Source organism: Stomoxys calcitrans, chromosome 5 (assembly GCF_963082655.1).
Source record: "Stomoxys calcitrans chromosome 5, idStoCalc2.1, whole genome shotgun sequence".
Lineage (NCBI taxonomy): Eukaryota > Metazoa > Arthropoda > Insecta > Diptera > Muscidae > Stomoxys > Stomoxys calcitrans.
In genome coordinates, this window is record NC_081556.1 from 75,652,613 (window position 1) to 75,675,522 (window position 22,910).

At 36.0% G+C, this 22,910-nt stretch overlaps 2 protein-coding genes across 2 annotated transcripts in view; both read right to left on the reverse strand.

The window, feature by feature from the left end:
- LOC106085242 (uncharacterized) overlaps positions 1 to 15,867 on the reverse strand; it is a 137,706-nt gene extending 121,839 nt beyond the window's left edge. The window contains exon 1 of the mRNA XM_059368389.1: positions 15,864 to 15,867. The gene's annotated coding sequence lies outside the window, so the exon portion shown is untranslated. The remainder of the gene's footprint in view (positions 1 to 15,863) is intronic.
- Positions 6,210 to 20,848, reverse strand: LOC106085227 (juvenile hormone epoxide hydrolase 1). Its single transcript, XM_059369628.1, has 4 exons — positions 20,669 to 20,848; positions 9,266 to 9,465; positions 7,090 to 7,294; positions 6,210 to 7,029 (listed from the first exon to the last, which is right to left on the reverse strand). Exons 1-4 carry the CDS (start codon positions 20,846 to 20,848, stop codon positions 6,253 to 6,255), a joined length of 1,362 nt encoding a protein of 453 aa, XP_059225611.1. The 3' UTR covers positions 6,210 to 6,252.
- Positions 20,849 to 22,910: the final 2,062 nt, after the last annotated feature.

Below are 22,910 nucleotides of genomic sequence, written 5' to 3' on the forward strand. Positions count from 1 at the left end.
TCTTATCGCGCGCTTACGACCCAAGACTCACATTCGTGCCAAATTTCACGACTCTAGCTTTAGCCGTTTGGGCTGGGAGTTGATCAGTCAGTTAGCCAATCAGTCAATCAAGCGTTTTTATATATAGAAATAAAATTTCATCAAAATCGGTCAACTGAATCAAGGGTCAGGCATAATGGGTTAAAATTTTGTCTTTAAATATATTTATTGAAATATGTCCATAGAAAAAATTTTAGGCAAATGTTGTTTTGGTCAGATAAGCATAATAAAAAGTCTTAAAAAATGCAAATTTATGCAAAATTTAAATTTTGGTTTTTAACTGAAAGTTAGTCCTTAAAATATTTCAGTAAAATGTAGTCTTGAGAAAAAATTAAATAATTTTTTTTATAAAAATTTTGTGTTAAAAGAATTTAATTTTATTAATATGATTTTGTGTAATGACAGACATTCTCTCTGTGGCAAATTACACTTCTTCCGTACTACACATTATTTTTATTGAATTTTATTTATAAAATTGAAAAATTTAATGATTTTCGCCGAAACAGGCGAAAAACTTGAAAAATTAAAAAAAAAAAAAAATTCGAGGGGGTCCGGCCCGTGCTGAGGTTTTGTCATAAGAGAATATTACGCTGAAATTTTTTCTATAGAAAAATATCATTAAAATTTTTATAAGAAAAAAATTCATTAAAATTTTTTTTTTACTTAGAAATTAATAACAATGTTGTCCTCAAAAAAATAATTTTAAGGCGGCCCAGCAAAATGTGGTCTTTGTAGAATATTGTAATTATAAAGTTTTGTCATTATAAAAAATGTTAATAAAATTTTTGTTTTTGTGCGGGCTCTGGTCCCCTCCCTGTCTACGTCCCTGGCTCCCATATACATACATGTTCGTCCGACTAATATTGCTATAATATGGTGATTTGTTGACAGATTCACATGAAATTTGGCACAAAGGATTCCCTTATGACTCCCGTCATTGATGTTGAATTTGATAGAGATCGGTTCAGATTCAGATATACCTAGCTTCCCTATGTATGTATCAAACAATTTTTACATTTATCAACCGATCTTCTTAAAATTTCGCACAACGATTTCTGCTATGACTCCCATAATATGTTCGGATTTCGGTCAAAATTCTACATTTGAAATTTAAGCAATTTTAAGTCCATATTTATTGATTCTTAGGTTAAGGAAGATATATAAATACACTTTCTTATGTTTTGGTAATTAGGGCCAGGATTACTTTTCTAATGATGTGTTAATTTCTCTGCAGATTGAAAATTTTTATGCAATGAAACTTTTATCGAATCTGTCTGAAATCTTTAGTCAACATAAGGGCCCTTCAACTTTTGCTTAGAAGTATTACTTCAAATGAACCAAGGTATTTTTACCAAGGAATTTCATTTGCAAGGTCTAACAGAGGGGGAGAATGGTTATACCCTTAATACGAAAAAACCTTATTTCGGAATGACAGTTTTTTTATCGGTACCATACGTCTCTGGAATACTCTGCTGCTCGACATACGGGCCATCAACAACATACATATCTACTTTTAATCGTAAGCTAGAAAATTATTTTCGAAACTTTTCAAGACTTGATAAAATATCTTAATAATTCTATGTCTAATTATTATTTATATTATTTTGATTATTAATCTTCTCTTCTTTCTCTTTCAAAAATGTTTAAATATTTCTATTCAATCTTAAAATTAGCTGGTTCTTTATGAAAATCGAGTATGTCTTTTATATATCTCTTATGTAAATTTTTGTATTATATAAAATCTTCCTAGATGCTAACGTATGTATTTCTACAATAATAAACCTGTACTGAAATTTATAAGATGTTGTCTTGTTGTGCATTCATAGATATGAAATCAAATCAAATTAAAACCATAGGAGATACACCCCACCAACCATGGTATGACGTGTTTTGAACCCCTTGGTAAAGGAGTTCATCATCAGAAATGTTTAGGTGTGGGAGCTTCAGAGATCGTACATTGGAAACTTGTATTTATCTTGAAGAAACTGCGAAAGTACCTCTATGAAATGTATACAACATTAAAAAAGTTCGACACGTTGTCCTACTACCTATCTCTTTTCCAAAGCTTGTGTTTGTTGAAGCGATGGATTTCTTGTCCACACACCTGCATCCATAGTTTTGTGCATCGTTTGGCAGTTGTTTTGATAGTTCTAAACACTAAGACGACAGCAGCCGTTCATTACTGCTCGAACGTTCTGGATTCAAATCACGACCTGGCTTAACCGAATTATTTGTTTTGCGTTTTAAGGAGAGGGTCATTTTGCTAGACATGTGCTAATTTATCTGCTAGTTGAAGGCGTCAAATGTTGTATATTGGTACACTCTCGAAAAACTAAACTATGTAATAAAACCGCAAATTATGAAGCTGAATTAAAAATGTTTAAAAATTAACGCTTTTGTACACTTTATTTTGACGTTTGCTGTATACTAATTGGTAATATGAAACATTATGCTAGAAATTTTGTTTTTTTCTATTCTTTTTATATAAAAACTAGCCGAACCGGGCCCGCTCCGCTGCGCCTTCTTTAACTCTCTAATATTTTTTTAGGGTAGGGACACTTCGCCCTGAATATGGGCGCTGGGTACTTGGACCCATATTGTAATATCATATTCGTTTTCTGGCCTCCAATACCTTTCATATAATACCCTTATTGAGCCCATCGGACTACTTTTGGATATGGTCGGCGTTTTTGGGGTAACGGTGGAGGGTCCGCCACCTTCCCATATTAATAAATTATAAAGCCTATTCCTACTTCCGGACCATATTGGTAATCTACTCCCGAATATATTTTATTTGAGTCCCATAATGTCATGATGGTCAAATAAACCTATTTTAAGGGGTTTTGGGGCTGGGGCGGCCCTCCGGGTACTTGGAACCAACTTTTATTAAGAAATTCGTACTCTACTCTTGAATACCTTTCATTTGAATCCCATATTGTCCCGATCGGTCCACTTTTGTTTTTGGGTAGTACTTTTGGAGTCCGCCCCCTCCCGATATCAAAAATTATATAGCCTATGTTTCCTTCCAGACCAAACTACACAATCTGTGAAAATTTCAAGGTAATCGGTTCAGCCGTTTTTGAGTCTATACGGAACAAACAAACTAACCGACATACTTTACCAGATCGGCAAATATTTTAGTGAAATTTGGAACTTATTAAATTGGCTATGACAGAACATTTGTCCCATAACCCGAACGTAGAATAGTGTTCCAGTTGCCTCGATCTTCTGCGCTCCTTCTAAAATCTCTAACACCAAGTTTCCCACCACTTGATGTTTCCGTCAGGCCTTTGGTCGCCCCGGTTTGCGTGTACCACCGTGATCGCCTTCAAAAGACTTTGCTCGAGCTTCTTCATCCATTCTGACAATATGACCTAGCCAACGCAGCCATTGTATTTTGATACGTGTAACTTAGCTATCGTCGTCTTACAGCTCATGGTTCATATTAGGCCTGTTTTCTCTAGTAACTCAAACTGGTCCATTTTGCGAAGGATTTTTCTCTCAAAAACTCCAAATACTCCCTCATCTGCTTTCGCAAATATCCATGCTACAAAGCCATACAACAGCACGTGTAGTATCAGTGTCCTGTTTAATGTAACTTTCGTGTGTCGAGAGGTGGCTGTGCACCTCAGCTGCTTGATCAATCCATAGTATCACCTGTTAGCCAATATTAGCATTCGTTTGATTTCAAATTTTGTGTCATTTGTTTCGGATACGGCTCTGCCGAGGTAGATTAAATTGATGACTATCTCAAAGTTGTAGTTCCCAAATTTGTTAATTTTCTTTATCTGCTCGGTTTACAGGGCGTTGTGGGAGTTGATATCATCCACTTTGTCTTACCTCTGTTTACTGAGAAATCCATTTTCGTCGATTCTCTTTCGATACTTTCAAAGGCTGCAATTGTTTTTTCCGGTGACCGACCCATATTATCGATGTCGTTGGCATAGGCGGGTAGCATATGTTCTCTTGTGAGTATTCACATATGCCACACATCTACACAGGATATTAAAGAGATCACACGACAGGCTGTCTCCTTGTCTTAAACCTCGTTTGGTATTGAACGGTTCGGAGAGCTTCTTTTCATTTTAACTAAGGAGCGTGTATCAGCAAGAGTCATCCTGCAAAACCGTATCAGTTTGGTATCCCTGCCAAACTCAGACATGGCTTGAAATACCTTTGAACGTATAGGCCTGTCGAAGGCGGCTTTGTAGTCAACGAAAAGATGGTAGGTGTTGATTTGTCCTTCTCGGATCTTTTCCAGAATTTGGCGCAGTGTAAATATCTGGTCTATGGTGGATTTACCGGGTCTAAAGCCACACTGATAGGGCACAATTATCTCATTGACTTTAGGTTTTAGTCTTTCACACAGTACTTTCCAAAGTATCTTGTATGCGATTGGGAGGAGACTTATTCCTCTGTAATTGGCACATACCGTCTTGTTCAGATGAGAAAAGTGTTATTTACATATTCTCAGCACACTATCCGTATCAGTTACCACATTTTTTTTTATACCCACCACCGAAGGATGGGGGTATATTCATTTTGTAAGTTGTGTTAGGCCCTTCGATATTTTGTTGTGTTAGGCCCTTCGATATTTTTCTGGAATTTGGCCCAAATCGGTCCAGATTTGGATATAGCTGGCATATAGACCTATATCTTGATTTAAAGTCTTGGCCATAAGAGGCGCTTTTATAATCCGATTTCACTGATATTTAACACAGTGACTTATGTTATGGTTCAGATCGGTTTATTTTTAGATATAACTACTCAAAAGATCAATATTTTGTTATACACAATTGAACAATGACCTGTACTTATAAGTTTTGGTCCAAATCGGAACATATTTCGATATAGCCGAACTTTGGGTATCCTAAGTTCTGCCCGGCCGAACTTAACGCCTTTTTGCTTGTTTATTCTCTGCAGGAGGATGCGCCTGTACTAAAGCCATAGGTTTGATGTCTAATTCTTTGGTAGAATTTCCGGACTTCATTCTGGCTCCTGAACATCTCGGATTCGCTCGCACTCACGTCTTTCCTTTTCCTTCTTCTTCCTGCGGAAGGGATGTTTCTCCTTTTTCATTTTCTCACGATGCCTCTCCTTCGCCTGGCTCGTTGCAAATTTGTAACAGTGAGTTACATTAGACTTCTGGACATACCTGTAGATGTAGGTGCCATATATACTAATCTCCAAAATTTTGGGTTCTTGAGCTCATTAAATGTGCACTTTTCATCCGATTTCGACGATAATACCCAGAAGAAAATAGTTTAAGTTTGCCGAGCTATTGGAATCTCTAGCTGAACCGGGACCGCTCCGCTGCGCCATCTTTTACAATGTATAGAACAAAAATTTTCATTGAGAAAATTGAGATCCTGTCAAATTCTGCTGGGAGTTTCTTCGTCAGCAAAAATTTGCCACTTTGAAAGAAAAGCCGTTTTTTTTGTAAATTCAAAAGTTTACACCAAACAGCATAAAACATGAGATGGGTGAAGACACGGGATAATGGATGGACACCTCTTTCAGACCCTGAATTCCCTATAGGGACTTAGCCCTATAGGGCTTTGTTTTCGCTTTTCTATCCTTATTTGATGATGTCTCGTATCGCTCTAAGTTGTATGTTTACAAAATTTTTCTCCACCTTCTTCTCTTCTACTTTCTTCTAGGGTGAACACAATAGACGTAAAATCTCCGAGTGAAGTAGCTGTTAGCCGAGGTTGCTAGTCGCGTGCCCTACAACCTAACCTAACCTTGGTAATGTTTGCATTTATTACATTATATGTAATTGACTTTTTAACCCTACGACGGTTGAGTCGTCAGTTGCCGCTGCCGAAGTACAATGTCCACAGGGACCTTGTACTTTTTTTTATGGAATTTTATATGAAAACGCATTTTTTTAATTTTTTAGACAACAATGACCTGGGGACCTTCCCCAGTGACCTTTTCACCTGCCGCAGGGTTAAAAGGATTCAAGGCAGCAACCATTATTCTAGTGCAAAAAATGTATCAAATGAAGTGGCAATTTTACCCCAACAGCTGTTGTTCTCTAAGGAAACTCTCCTGTGAATTTTTACTGGAAAAGTACGCGAACAGACCTATTTAGTGACACAGAATTCAAAATTGTTAAGAATTTTTTGTTTCAAATGAACTGATCACTCAGTCCATTTGCAGTAGAATATTTGTGAAAATTTATTAGGGAACATCTTGTTTCAATGAAACTCAATTTTTTTTTACAAATTCAACAATATCTTCATACAACAATCCGGGAGCTTCCAGAGGAGCATAGTGACCAACGCCAACGTAATATTTGCTATGCACCACATTTGTATATTTATCTCTCAATTGCCAATCCATAGCAGACGGTAAATCGTAGTGAAATCTCGCACAACCCATTGGTACTCGGGTTTGAACACGTTCCAATTGTAAATCAAAATAGGCCTTGGCCATTGTCTCCTTGTACAAGCGTGCTGAAGAAGTTATGCAATTTGTCAAATAGTAGATCATCAAATTGTCATAATAGGCATCAAGGGTAAAGATCTGCTCAAGCCCGTCCAACGATTGAGTGCTGATATGCCTTGCGGCTGTTTGGAATTTCTCTAAAAAATACGAAGCCAGGCCAATAGGGTTCGCAGTAAGAGCAGTTCCAATCGTATCGGGTTTAGTGGCTTGAATATGATAATACCCACTCTCTTCAAGGAGATACGCCAACTTTTCTAACAAAGGAAAGTTATGGCCATAATGCTGTGGGGAGGGGATAAAAGTGTGCGGACTTAAAGTAGCAATTGCGTATTTCGCAAGTGACAGAGGAGTATACATGACACACATGTTGGAATGATATCCAAGCACGTTCTCAGGAAAGATCGTAGCCACATGACTGCCCACAATGGAGCCCCAATCTCCTCCTTGTACCAGGAACTTTTCAAACTTTAAGCGTGTCATAAGATTTCGCATTACAATTGCCATTTCGGCAGCATTCATGCCGGGCTTTCGAGCTGCCTGCAAAGAAAAAAGTTGGAAATATTTAACACATAATCAGTTTTTGTTTGTAATGCTTACATCGGACCATGCGAATCCCACTAAAGAAGGAGCAATAACTTCAAAAACGTAGTCGCTTTTCTCGTTAGCAGTAATGAGAAGCTGGGTTATACCGTAAAGCTCCCTAACTGAAAGAGGCCAGCCATGCAGCAAGAGAAGAGGCAAAACTTTTTTGGTTTTCTGTGCTTTGGTGTTGGGTTTGGCATGAATGTAATGAATATTCAATCTGTTGGTGAATTAAATATTGAAAAAACATTAATCTTTTTGGAATTGTTATGAACTTTTAATGGTGTATACTATTAGGCGTCAATAAAATCTATCAAAACACCAATAAATTAGGAAATGCGCCCACTGTAGTATAGGGTATTATAACTTTGCCAATTTGTTTGTAAAATTCAGAAGGCAGAGAGATAGACCCATTTATAAGTATACTCATCGTTTCAGAATCACATTCTGATTCGAGCCACTAATGTCCGTCTATATATCCATGTTATATTATAATTAAGGTACAGATCGCAATTTTTATGATTTTTTTTTGGCTAGAGCTTCTATTGAAATTAAAAGAAAACGGTTTAGATTTAGATATAGCTTCCATATAGGTATATATTAGTCAGATTTGGACTAATGTTTCAATAATGTGTCATTTGTTAACCGATCTTCACGAAATTTGACACGAAGGATTCGCTTATGGTTCTTCAGAGCGAGTTTCATGGAAACCTGTTCATGATTTAGATATAGCTCCCACTAAATAATATTCCTGGATTATTTTTCCACTTCTAAAGCCACTGTATTGGATTTGTCGTATGCTCGTCCGATATTGAGTAATACGAGGGCTGCTATATAAATTTCTGACATATTTGTAAAAATGAACATTTCTATCATCAAAAATGGTTTTATTGTTTTTCAAAGTATTCACCAGCATTGTTTATACACTTTTGCTTATGCTTAGGCCAATTGTCGAATCACTTTTCCACTCCGATTGAGACACCTCCAAATCATTGTAATTGAATGCTTCAACAGCATTTTCTAGCGACGAAAATCATTGAACACTCATATTTAACTTAATGTGCGTGAATAGAAGGCTAGATCGTCTAAGATATTTAAGCTGATCAAAAATATATATAGTTTACAGGGTCGGAAATGGATATTTCGATGTGTTGCAAACGGAATGACAAAATGATTATACACCTATCCTTCGGTGGTGGGTAAAAAAATTTCTGAAAAGGTTGAAGTTTTCAATTAATTTATTAATTGATCTAATTAAAAAATTATTGAAAGTTTTTGAAAATTTCAATTAATTTATTTCTATATTTGGTGCACAGATGTTTGTTTACCTCCTGGAACATTAACTTGAGGTATATGGTTTGGGCAAAGGTCCATGGGTGCCCTAGAGATTTGTTGTTGTTGGCGTAACAGTGTGTTTTGCCCTGAGGCAACAACCCTTGGTCAATGAAGCACTGCATCAAGTTATTGCGACACCTAGAACCTGTTGCCACGGTATTGCTGTCGAGGTGTGAGACATATGGGTCTTTGAAATCTCCTTCCCTTTATATTTTAGGGTACAAAATATTCTTTAATTGAATTTGCTTAAACATCATCTTTGAACATGTTTTAAGATTCGATTAACAAATGATTGAATCAATTAGTTTTTTAATTGAAAATTACAAAATTTTCAATCACAATTGTGGTTAAAAAAATCATATTCAATGAAAACGATATTATTTTCAATTAAATTTCAATTGAAAATCATTTTGAGATTTTTTTCTGCGCACTTTATATGTTTGTTAAATGTAATGTTCTTTGCAGATTCGACTATTTCAGTACACGATTCACATAATAGGATTGGAGTATTACGTTACCTTTGTGGATTATAAACCATTAAGATATCCGGGAGTTAATTATAAGAGTACTGGCTTTTGCCCAACCGAGCGCTACTTTGAGATCCGCGTCAATATCTGCAATTTTCTGCAGAAATTTGTATTGGGAAATATACTAACGACTAAACATCTTCTGTTTAACCTTTTCATCACTTAACAGCCATTCATTCCAGTTGTTTTCTTCAAAATACCCATACATTAACTGCACATTTTTTCACCATCCATGGTGGTGAGTATCCAAGTACGACCTGTCCGAACTTTGCGCATATTTACATGTTTCTTTTAATTTCGCATAAATTATTTGAAAGAATGATACCTACCCCTGGATTTCAGTTGTATACTGTGGAAATGTATTCAAGTATTTCTCACGCTCTGACCATTTGGGTAAGTAATTATCACGCCAATATTTTATCACATGCTTCAGATCCTTGCTATTGGAGCCATATTCCAATATTACACCCTCCAAAGGTTCGCTTAGTTTAAAGGTTTTGTTAAGTTGTGATTGAAGCTCATCTATAACCTAAAAATTCAGAGATTAAGGAAGAAAATTAGAACAGTAAATATATTTATACTTTAACGGAGTTGGTTCAAAATTGATCTAGTCATATCCGTCTTGTTTTGTAGATCAAAAAAGATGAACCAACTAGTCTTTTCTTAAGTTTATGTTGACGGGAACATGAAACAGAATTCGAATTATATTTATACCCACCATCAAAGGATGGGGTGTATACTAATCTACTCATTCTGTTTGTAACATATCGAAATATTGACTTGAGACCCTATAGTGTTTATATATTCTTAATCGGTTTAAAATTCTGAATCGATTTAGCCAAGCCTGTCTAAATCACGATAGCGTTCAAACGAATGAAGATATCCGCTTTTTTGCACCAAATTTGCACAGAAACTTCCAATTGATGTAGGTCGTTGGGGACTGCAAATGGGTCATGTCGTTTCAGATTTGGATAATGCCCCCACATAAAAGGATCCCTGATTTGACTCTAGAGCTCCTAGAAGCACAAATACTTCTGCTATGACTTCCAACATTATTGCCGAGCATTATCTGAATCGGTCAATAAACTGGTATAGCTCCAATATAAACTGATTCCTGGATTTGACTTCTTGAGCCTCTAAAGGCTTTAATTTTCATCTAATTTGACTGAAATTGGCACTAAAACTTCTGCTATCTAATATCCCCGACAAGTATGTTCCGAATAGGTCTATATACTGATATAGTCCCCATATAAACCGATCCTCGGATTTGACTTCTAGAGCCCATAGAAACATCAATTTTCAGCTGACTTGGCTGAAATTTGACACAGAGACTTCTGCTTGCATCGTCCGTGCTATGTATGATCCGAATCGGTCTATATACTGATAGAGGTCCCTCAAACACTGATTCCCCGATATGACTACTTGAGACCATAGCAGCCACAACCAATTTCTGATTTTATTGTTATAAAATAATTCAAACACGAACTGAGTAAATAAATGCAAATTTTTAACGGTGAAGGTTACGCAAGATTCGAGTCGGCCGAACTTAGCACCTTTTTATTTGTTTTTCCTAATTCGTTTGCGGGACTGCTTAGATATCCATAGAGGCCTTAACCTTTCCGTTCGTATTAAAGTGGTCAACTTAATATGAATATAAAATATTTACCCCATAATTCAGTTCATAATTCACAGAATGACCTAATTACACTCAATCTAATTTAATGCTAATATTAGATTTTAATTTATAGTTTAATTACTCTTACTCTTACGTATTTTCATTTATTTCGTGATCTAATAACTTGTTATTACAAGGGTATGTTTCCATTGGTTAAACTACTTCAATAATTCCAGACGGTTTAAAGTGCGTTTGGGGGTCAAAATATTTGTCTAGAAGTTAACATTATGTTCTTGGGAAACCACCACCATGTACGCTGCAAAAAATTTACACAAATAAATTTAGTTGAGGGCATATATGTGCATTACGTACGTTTCTCACATATCAATGAGTGCAGTCCGATTCAAGTTTAAGCTCAATGATTAGGGCCTCCTTTTATAGCCGAGTCCGATTGGCGTGCCGCAGTGCGACACCTCTTTGGAGAGAAGTTTTACATGGCATAGTACCTCACAAATGTTGCCAGCATTAGGAGGGGAAAACCAGCACTGAACATTTTTTCTGATGGTCTCACCAGAATTCGAACCCAGGCGTTCAGCGTCATAGGCGGACATGCTAACCTCTGCGCTACCATAATAAAAAATTAAATGCACAATTTCTGTCAAATCGGAAAACAGTGGCTGCCTCTATGGGCTCAACTATTTACACAAAAATAATGGGTTGCCCAAAAAGTAATTGCGGATTTTTTAAAAGAAAGTAAATGCATTTTTAATAAGACTTAGAATGAACTTTAATCAAATATACTTTTTTTACACTTTTTTTCTAAAGCAAGCTAAAAGAAACAGCTGATAACTGACAGAAGAAAGAATGCAATTAGAGACTCACAAGCTGTGGAAAAATTTGTCAACGCTGATTATATGAAAAATCCGCAATTACTTTTTGGGCAACCCAATATTTTTTCCATTTCTTCATAAACCTAAGAGGCAAGTGGTCAAGACCGGTAGAGCCTCCTTTTTTCCTAAAACAGATTATGTAAAATTGAATTGGGAGGATGTTTTTAAATCTAATAATCTGAATGAGGTGTTGCGTAATTTTTATGATACACTATTAACATGTTTTTCTAGTTCTGTTCCCAAAATCTCAAAACGGACTTTGACTGGACCTCCTTGGAATACTCTGAAACTTGCCAAACTTAAGAATAGAAACAAGTAAAAGCGTGCTAAGCTCGGCCGGGCCCTCCACCATGGATCGTATTTGTCGAGCTCTTGCCACGGTATCTCTTTTTAGGCAAACAAAGGATAAAAGAAAAGAATTTCTATGTTATTGGACCAATATCAAGTTATGGTTCATTTTGGACCATAATTAAACTGAATATTGGAGACTATAGAAGAAGTCATTGTGTAAAATTTCAGCCAATTCTAGTAAGAATTGCGCACTTAAGGGGCTGAAGAAGTAAAATAGTGAGATCGGTTTATAGGGGAGCTTCATTAGGCTATAAGCCGATTCATGCCATTTTCGACACGTATGTTAAAGGTCACAAGAGAAGCCGTTGTACAAAATTTCAGGCAAATCGGATAATAATTGTGCCCTCTAGTGGCTCAAGAAGTCAAGACCCCAGATCGGTTTATATGGAAGCTATATCAGGTTATGGACCGATTTGAACTATTCTTAGCACAGTTGTTGAAAGTCATAACAAAACACCTCATGCAAAATTTCAGCCAAATCGGATAATAATTGCGTCCTCTAGAGGTTCAAGAAGTCAAAACCCCAGATCGGTTCATATGGCAGCTATATCAGGTTATGGACCGATTTGAACCATTCTTAATACAGTTGTTGGAAGTCATAACAAAACACGTCATCCAATATTTTAGCCAAATCGGATAGGAATTGCTCCCTGTAGAGGCTCAAGAAGTCAAGATCCCAGATCGGTTTATATGGCAGCTATATCAAAACGTGGACCCATATAGCCCATTTACAATCCCAACCGACCTACACAAATAAGAAATATTTGTGGAAAATTTCAAGCGGCTAGCTTTACTCCTTCGAAAGTTAGCGTGCTTTCGATAGACAGACGGACGGACATGGCCAGTTCGACTTAAAATGTCATGACGATCAAGAACATATATACTTTATGGGGTGTTAGACGAATATTTTAGGAGTTACAAACAGAATGACGAAATTAGTATACCACCATCCTACGGCGGAGGGTATAAAAACAAGTTATTTAAGGAATATGAAATGTTTGGTTATTCTATGGATTTTTCCGTGTATTCTATTTGTATGTCGATATATAATACCGAAAGAAATTGAATTGAAATATTCAAACAGAGCAGACGTGTTTCCTTGACACAAATAATAAATAAAAAAAATATTAAAACTAAAAATTGAATTTTCTTTGAAATAAAAATTTAAATTTGTGGATTTTGAATTTTGGAAATGAATTTGGACCAACTAGGCATGGACGTTTGCGATCCTGCCGAGAATATACCCCCTGATAAAAACAGCCATAAAAGCAATTGTAAGTCAGCCATTGGAAAACTTTTGCATGAAGCCTGCTTTAGTGGACATGGACATGGATATGGCTCGCAAAATTCTGGATGTTTGGATCAAGACATTACTCCTTCGACGTCTGCATCATCATCCTCTAAATGCAATAAAGGAATGTCTGCTAATTTGGTAATGAATGTTGAAAAATTGCCTTCAATTGACATTAAAAAATTGACAAAAACAAACGCAACGCAAGTCAATACATCAAGACCTTTACCATCCAACATTGAGAGCAATATGGATCACAACGAGTTTACCCCCTCTGACAAAGAAGGTTTTCAAATGGTGCAAAAGAAACGGAAAATATCTGGTGATACTAACTTGCGTAAGATAGATTTAAGCAATTCTGTTCTTAGTGTTTCAAATAATGCATCTGGCCAATCGCAGGATTCTTCCAATAGATTTGCAATATTAGGAGATTTAGATATTAAAACTAACAACACTTATCATAAGAAAATTCCAGCACAAGAGGCTTTAGTTGTAGAAAAATCTGTCGGAAACAGGAAGTCTTTCTGCCCTCCTATTTTTCTTTTTGGTGTTGATATGAATAATTTAATTAAAGATTTAAAGGCTAGGCAAATTGTATTTAAGATTGTCAACAAGAGCAGACACAAGAGTAAACTTTATTTGCAAGACCCAAAAATACACACTGAGCTAATGTGCCTTCTACGTGAAAAGAAATTAGATTCATACTCTTATACACCAAGGGAGTTAAAACGACAAACCATTGTTTTGCGTGGCCTTTTGTTTGACACAGCAATAGAGGATATTAAGTCAGAAATAGATATGTTAGTCCCTGATACAGTGCATAGTGTCTCTAAATTTTCCACTTCATACTCCAAGAAAAACAATATTGACACAGGTCTTTTTTTGCTAACACTGCATCCTGGTAAATCCGTATCTGAGTTGAAGGCGCAAAGATATATTTTGCATCAAAGGGTGTCTTGGGAATTACCGAAGATAAATATGAGGGATGTTCAATGCTGGAGATGCCAACAATGGGGGCATATGTCCCAAAATTGCAACAGGGATTTTGCGTGCGTAAAGTGCGGTCAAAACCATGCACAAGGTGAGTGTAAATTTGTGCAGGGCGATGGAAATTTACCATTTTGCATCAATTGTGGAAATAGCGGCCATCCCTCGAGTTTTAGAGGTTGCCCTGAGTATAAAAAATATGTTGAGCTTAAGAAGAGAGCTAGATCAGTTGCCCTAGAGAGAAAAGAGAAGGCAAAAAACAATGTTTTTAGTGCTTTAAACTCTTTTACTCAACCGAATGTATCTTATTCCGATGCGTCCCGTAACGGTACTTCTAGTTACACTCAACCCTCAACGAAACCGAAAATCATTGAAGAATTTTTGAAAATTGCTAAAGAACTTTGCCCTCCTAAAGTGATTTCGCTGGAAGACAAAATTGCCAATTTTATAAGGGAGTTTCAAACCATTTCAAAGGAAGAGGCGATACAGCGATGTATAGGCCTCTTACGCGAAGTAAACCAAGTCTATGGTCCATAATGTTCTGGATCTTATTACATTTAATGTCAGGTCACTCATTGAATATGGCCGTAGATTTGAATTACACAGTTTAATGAAAAAGTTTGATATTGACATTGCTTTCCTTCAGGAAACTCATTTGAGAGCTGGAGGTAATATTAGTTTTGAAGGCTGTCACTTTCTAAGGGATAACAGCGCACAAGGTGTGGCCATACTACTTAAGAAACATTTTAAATTCAGAAAAGAAGTCATCTTAGGGTTTCTCTTCCCTAATTTATTTATTTCTATTGATGTTTCTATTAATGGCGTTCTTAGGAAAATTTTGTTAGGCTCAGTTTATATTCCTGGCAATTCAAGCCAATCGCAAATTTTAAGTTCTCTGTCTTCTTTAGGTAATTATTCTGGGGGATTTGATTTCACATTTATAGGTGGTGATTTCAATGCTAGACATATTTCATGGGGTGATTCTATGAATAATTCAAATGGAAACTGTTTTTATGACTTCCTTCAAGTAAATCCCCACTTTTTTACCAGAATATCTTCATCCTGTCCAACGTTTCCAAATGGTTCATCTTACTTGGATCATTTTCTCTTTTGTTCTAACACATCTGACCTGCCAAATCCTGTTTGTTCGACCTCATGTTTACCCAGTTTTTCAGATCACTACCCTCTCAAACTTAACGTCATTCTTCCTAGCTTCGAAATTGTTTTGCAGCCTCCTCCTACATTTACAAGCTACGAAAGCACAAATTGGGATGATTTCAAACACGATATAACTCAGGGTATTTTAAGTAATTATCCCCCTTCAAATAGAAATTTGAGTAACAATGAAATTGATCAGTACATTGAAGAGTTTGCTTCTCTTGTGAGTTCTGTCTCAGAACTTCATTCTAAGAAAATTGAATTGGGTAACAGAAAATTCTTGATATCTGATAGAATTAAGAATTTATATAGAATTAAATATAATTGGCAAAAAGAACTTAAGAGGCTATATCGCGTGTCCAGTAACAGATTCAGTCCAGAGTATCGCATTTTATCCAAGCAAATCCAATTATTGAGTGTTATTATTAAGAGGCAGGTTGAACTAGAGCAGATTTCTATTTTTAGAGATAAACTTAGAGGAATTAAGCCGGGGCCAAGAGCACATCGGGACGTTTTCAAGATTATTGGGCATCGAAAATCTCTACCTTTGGATAAATTATCAATTAATGGTGCGATAATAACAAATGAGTCGGAATGCCTTTCCTATTTGAAATCGTATTTTTCTAATATTTATAATAGCTCTGTTCATCTTTCGTCTGTAAGGGAAGATTTTGTGAATGACTTCATTGCAAATGTTCCTCAACACTGCTATTCATTTTCAATTGATTCAGATGCAAAAAATCAAGACAGGTTGGAAAATCTTACAACTTTGGGTGAAATTCTTGATATTTCCTCATATTTAAAGAATAAGAAATCGTCTGGCATTGATACTATTTCTAATTTTATTATTCGAAAACTTTCAATTAAAGCATTTGAATATTTAGTTATCATATTTAATAACTGTATCTCCAACGGATATTTTCCAGATTCATGGAAAACCTCAAAGATAATTCCAATTAAGAAAAAATCCAATAGTAATGAGATTTCTAACTTGCGACCTATATCTTTATTGTCAAATCTGGGTAAACTTTTTGAAATGATTGTCCGTACTAAAATGGATAAAGGAATCACTTTACCATATATTCCAAACTCACAATTTGGTTTCCAAAAAGGGCATTCCACAGTTGATGCTATGACAAAGTTCACAAATGATATTGTATTGAATTTAAGAGCAAAGAAATGTACTGTTGCAGTTTTTCTTGACGTTGAAAAGGCTTTTGATCATGCTTCCCACTATGGTATATTAACTAAAATGATAAGGATAGGGTTTAGTCCTCCGATTATAAAGCTTTTCAAAAGTTTTTTTACGAATAGACAATTTGGCGTACTCTTCAAAAATCAGTTGTCGGAATTTTCAAATGTTAATTGTGGTGTCCCGCAAGGATCGGTTTTAGCTCCACATTTATATAACATTTTTATGAGTGATTTTCCCCACAACTCCGAACATTCCTCGGGTATTTTGTATGCGGATGATTCCCTTTTATACTCTCACAATGAATCGCCAGCATGTGCTTTGGTCCAAGTCTCGCAATACCTCCATGAGGTTAAAAATTTTTATGATAAATGGGGTATAAAGATAAATACTTCAAAATGCGAAGCCATTTGCATAAGAAATGCATCGGGAAAATGCAAGCGCTTTGTTGTACCTGAGAGTAAATCCTTGAAGCTATTTTTAAATGGCATTGAAATTCCATTTAAAGAGAAAGTTAAATATTTGGGTGTAGAGTTTAACAAACTTTTTAAATTCAACGTACACGCGCGGAAGGTCCGTAATAAGGCCCAGGGAATATTCGCATCGTTTCAAAAAATTCTTGGATACAAATCTTTGCCTGTAAATACGAAACTTTTATTGTACAAGACTTGTATTAGGCCTGTTATCTTATATGGTTTTCCAGTTTGGTTCAGTATATCCCCCATTGTTATGAAAGAACTTGAGATTTTTGAGCGGAAAATTTTGAGACTTTGCATTGGGAAGAATTTTAAGCGCATTAACAGAAGATATTCAAATAATTTCATTTATTTGAATTCCAAGTTAAAGCGGCTTTCTTCCTATGTGTGTGATCTTTTGGAGAAATTCAATTTAAGATTAGGGCTTCATGAGAATTCTCATATGATTGACGCTATGAATAGTCAAGCGAACATTGGTTGGTATAATGCTCAGTATTTATCTCCCTTGGGATATATAAATGAACCTGAATCGGGTACTATCGCTTTTTACGAAAAGGCACTAGCCGGTACTCACCGTGGTTAGCTACATCTTAACCTACTTTTCCTTGTTTTTTTTTTTTTTAGTTATAATTGTTATTATTTTTTGCTTATTTTATTATTTGTAGCTTTAAGTTCAAACCCTAGATTAAGATTTTTCTATTTAATGTAGTAGTCTCGGGAGCAAGGACGTCAATAATTCTAATTTCATGTATCCATATTACATTTTACCTTTTATGCTAAAGCCAGGTGCTGAAACTACCTAATATGTTATTGCGATAATACATTATAGTCATAAGTTTTCTTTATTATGTTTCTAATTCTACTTCAATGTTTAAAAAAAGACTCAATAAATATAAACTTCAAACTTAAACTTAATACCGAAAATAATACTGCCTATCGTAATTATTTATGCTCCAAGAAGCAACGAGCAAAATTGAATCCAAAAAATGTTTATAAATTTGTCAATTCGAAGCGAAGATATTGCACTCCTTCTAACACCCTTAAACATGGTTCACTAATCGCCGAAGGAAATAAAGAAATTTGTAACATGTTTGCAAACTTTTTTGCCTTGACATATTCTGATAAAATGTATAATATCAACTCTGAATCTCGTACGGATACGTGATTCTTCAATCTTCTTTAATAAGTATGCCTCGAATAACTATTGATACCATTTCTAAGAGCTTGAAATCTCTAAAATGCTCTTTTAAACCAGGCCCTGATGGGGTACCCGCAAGTGTACTTAAGATGGAATAAAGAATTTGATGATCCTTCAGTTACTAAGAACTTATATATTTCTCTTGTCCGAAGTACACTTGAATATGGATCCGTTATTTGGGATCCGGTTTATACTATTCACAGATATAAAATTGAGTCAGTACAGAAACAATATCTACTATGGGTTGCCCAAAAAGTAATTGCGGATTTTTTAAAAGAAAGAAAGAATGAACTCTAATCAAATATACTTTCTTTACACTTTTTTTCTAAAGCAAGCTAAAAGTAAAAGCTGATAACTGACAGAAGAAAGAATGCAATTACAGAGTCACAAGCTGTGAAAAAATTTTTCAACGCCAACTATTTGAAAAATCCGCAATTACTTTTTGCGCAACCCATATTTTACCTTCGTAATCGTGGTTGGAATTATCAAACACTTCCTTCTTATACGTTTCGATTAAGTTTAATAAAGCTCCCTACTCTTAGTAGCCGCAGGAAAATGTTGAATATCACTTTCAACTCAAATGTTTTATACGGGAATTTGAATCCGAATTTTTGTTGAGCCGGCTTAGTATTAACGTTCCTTCAAGACCAACGAGAAATTTTCAACTGCCTAATATTTAATATCATCAAAGCGATTTTGGATATAATGATCCTTTCGTTGTATTTATTTAGATTTTAACAAATATTATCATCTTTTTGATTTTACTGAAGATAGATACTCATTAAAAATAACAAGTAAAAGCGTGCTAAGTTCGGCCGGGCAGAATCTTATATACCCTCCACCATGGATCGCATTTGTCGAGTCCTTTTCCCGGCATCTCTTCTTAGTCAAAACAGGATATAAGAAAAGATTTGCTCTGCTATTAAAGCGATATCAAGATATGGTCCGGTTTGGACCACAATTAAATTATATGTTGGAGACCTGTGTAAAATGTCAGCCAATTCGAATAAGAATTGCACCCTTTGGGGGCTCAAGAAGTAAAAAAGAGAGGTTGATTTATATACATCAACACGTATGTTGATGGTCATGAAAGAATCCGTCGTACAAAATTTCAAGCAAATCGGATAATGATTGCGACCCCTAGAGTCTCAAGAAGTCAAGACCCCAGATCGGTTTATATGGCAGCTATATGAGGTTATGAACCGATTTGATATATGAGGTTATGAACCGATTTTTTGACACAGTTGTTGAAAGTAAGAATAAAATACGTCTTGCAAAATTTCAGGCAAATCGGATAGGAATTGCGCCCTCTAGAAGCTCAAGAAGTCAAGTCCACTTATCCAATCGGATAAAAATTGCGCACTCTAGAGGCTCAAGAAGTCAAGACCTAAAATCGGTTTATATGACAGCTGTATTAGGTTATGATTCGATTTGAACCATACTTGGCACAGTTGTTGGAAGTGATACCAAAACACCACGTGCAAAATTTCATTCAAATCGGATAAGAATTGCGCCCTCTAGAAGCTCAAGAAGTCGAGACCCAAGATCTGTTTATATGACAGCTGTATTAGGTCATGAACCGATTTGAACCATACTTGGCACAGATGTTGAACATCATAACAAAACACGTCGTGCAAAATTTTATTCCAATCGGATAAGAATTGCGCCCTCTAGAAGCTCAAGAAGTCGAGACCCAAGATCTGTTTATATGACAGCTGTATTAGGTCACGAACCGATTTGAACCATACTTGGCACAGATGTTGAACATCATAACAAAACACGTCGTGCAAAATTTTATTCCAATCGGATAAGAATTGCGCCCTCTAGCGGCTCAAGAAGTTAAGACCCAAGATCGGTTTGTATGACAGCTATATCAGGTTATGGACCGATTTGAACCATACTTGGCATAGTTGTTGGACACCATAACAAAACACGTCGTGCAAAATTTTATTCCAATCGGATAAGAATTGCGCCCTCTAGCGGCTCAAGAAGTTAAGACCCAAGATCGGTTTGTATGAGAGCTATATCAGGTCATGGACCGATTTTAACCATACTAGGCACAGTTGTTGGATACCATAACAAAACACGTCGTGCAAAACTTCATTCCAATCGGAGATGAATTGCGCCCTCTAGAGTTTCAAGAAGACAAGACTCAAGATCGGTTTATATGCCAGCTATATCAAAACATGGACCGATATGGCCCATTTACAATCCCAACCGACCTACACTAATAAGAAGTATTTGTGCAAAATTTGGGATTCAGGATTTGAACCCAGGCGCTCGGCGTCAAGCTAACCTCTGCGTCACGTTCGATCGTGATCATGCCACAAACGGGCATTGCTAGATCGATTTAGAATGACAAGACGATCAAGAATTCATACACAATTGGTATTACAAATGGAATGACTATGGTCGTGGGTTTAAAAAGATTAGCAAAAACGTTCTAAGGGCGAATCAGAATCGCGAAAAGTAGAATTCAAAAACTAAATACTATTGTCAAAAATTGGAACAGTCCCACACCCAAAAATCAATACAAATAAAGCTGAAGCCCATTGATGTTCAGATCGTACTTACTTCTCGATTAACTTTTAGTTTAAATGGCTTAATGGTCTTATCCTCTTTATAGTTAGAACTATCTCCAGGCCCCCAGTATTTATTTTTATTAATAGAGGGTAAAGGTACTGGTCGCGTTAATTTCAGATAACCAAATCCGATAAGGGCTGCGGCTAAAGCAGCAAATATTAAGAATTTCATTTTATTTCAATTGCACTATCAATGGGGCTTCTTTTTCAGGCGACTACAACCACTTTCTTTCAACGTTTTAAACAAACTGTCTGCATTCAAACAAAACAAGTCCACTTGCGTTTGTGTTTGGACTGATTGGTATTGGTAATTTTCACTTACTTTTAAATATCAAGCAAAGTGTGTAGAAGAATGGATTTCAAAAAACCAACAGCAATCCATGGATGATATATGTATATTGATGATTGATTGGGTTGCCCAAAAAGTAATTATGGATTTTTTAAAAGAAAGTAAATGCATTTTTAATAAAACTTAGAATGAACTTTAATCAAATATACTTTTTTTTTTCTTTTTTCTAAAGCAAGCTAAAAGTAACAGCTGATACCTGACAGAAGAAAGAATGCAATTACAGAGTCACAAGCTGTGAAAAAATTTGTCAACGCCAACTATATGAACAATCCGCAATTACTTTTTGGGCAACCCAATAGAACGTGGAATTCGACAGCTCTATTTTACTTTCATATTTAGTTATAATGTAAAAACTAAGTTGTTGTATAAAATAATCCTGCAAAAAAGTAGTACCAGCAGCGAAAAAATTATTCCTTATCAAGGGATAACTAACTTTTAAGGTCAACTATCTTTTAACTTGCCCATATATTTAGAACTTCGCTTTCGTGTATGCCCCATAGCCTATATATTTACTTCTTGCGTACCTGATCAAAGGGCAAAGTTCTTTTACTTCCCTGTTTAAGTCAATCTAACTCTATGTACGTCTTGTTATATTATTCTCGTTTTTCCCAAAACATATCAAATGGGAAAATATTTCTGTTGGTGGCATTTTTGTGCGATTTAATGCAGGATATTTTTGAGTAATTTTTATACCCTCCACCATATCCGTCATTCTGTTTGTAACTACTCGAAATATTCGTCTGAGACCCCATAAAGTATATATATTCTTGATCGTCGTGAAATTTTATGTCGATCTAGCCATGTCCGTCCGTCTGTCCGTCCGTCCATCTGTCCGTCGAAAGCACGCTAAGTAAAGCTAGCCTTTTGAAATTTTGCACAAATACTTCTTATTAGTGTAGGTCGGTTGGTATTGTAAATGGGCCATATCGGTCCATGTTTTGATATAGCTGCCATATACACCGATCTTGGGTCTTGACTTCTTGAGCCTCTAGAGGGCGCAATTCCTATCCCATTTGGCTGAAAATTTGCAAGCCGTTTTTTATTGTTACTTTCAACAACTATGTCAAATAAGGTTCAAATCGGTTCATAACCTGATATAGCTGCCATATAAACCGATCTGGGATCTTGACTTCTTGAGCCTCTATAGGTCGCAATTATTATCCGATTTGCCTGAAATTTTGTACGACGGATTCTCTCATGACCATCAACATACGTGTTTATTATGGTCTGAATCGGTCTATACCCCGATACAGCTCCCATATAAATCGTTTTCTCTATTTTACTTCTTGAGCCCCCAATGGGCGCAATTCTTATTCGAATTGGCTGACATTTTACACAGGTCTCCAACATGTAATTTAATTGTGGTCCAAACCGGACCATATCTTGATATCGTTCTAATAGCAGAGCAAATCTTTTCTTATATCCTTTTTTTAACTAAGAAGAGTTGCCGGGAAAAGAACTCGACAAATGCGCTCCATGGTGGAGGGTATATAAGATTCGGCCCGGACGAACTTAGCACGCTTTTACTTGTTTAACTTAATAGGATCAAAAACCCTTTACAATGATGAATATATATTTCTTTATATACCCACCACCGAAGCATATGGGGATATAGCTCCCATATAGACCGATCCTCCGATTTAGGGTCTTAGGCCCATAAGAGCCACATTTATTATCCGATTTTGCTGAAATTTGGGAAAGTGAGTTGTGTTAGGCCCTCCGACATCTTCCGTCAATTTGGTTTAGATCGGTGCAGATTTGGATATAGCTGCCATATAAACCGATCCTTCGATTTAGGGTCTTGGGCTCATAAAAGCCACATTTATTATCCGATTTTGCTGAATTTTGGGACAGTAAGTTGTGTTGAGCCCTTTGACATCCTTCT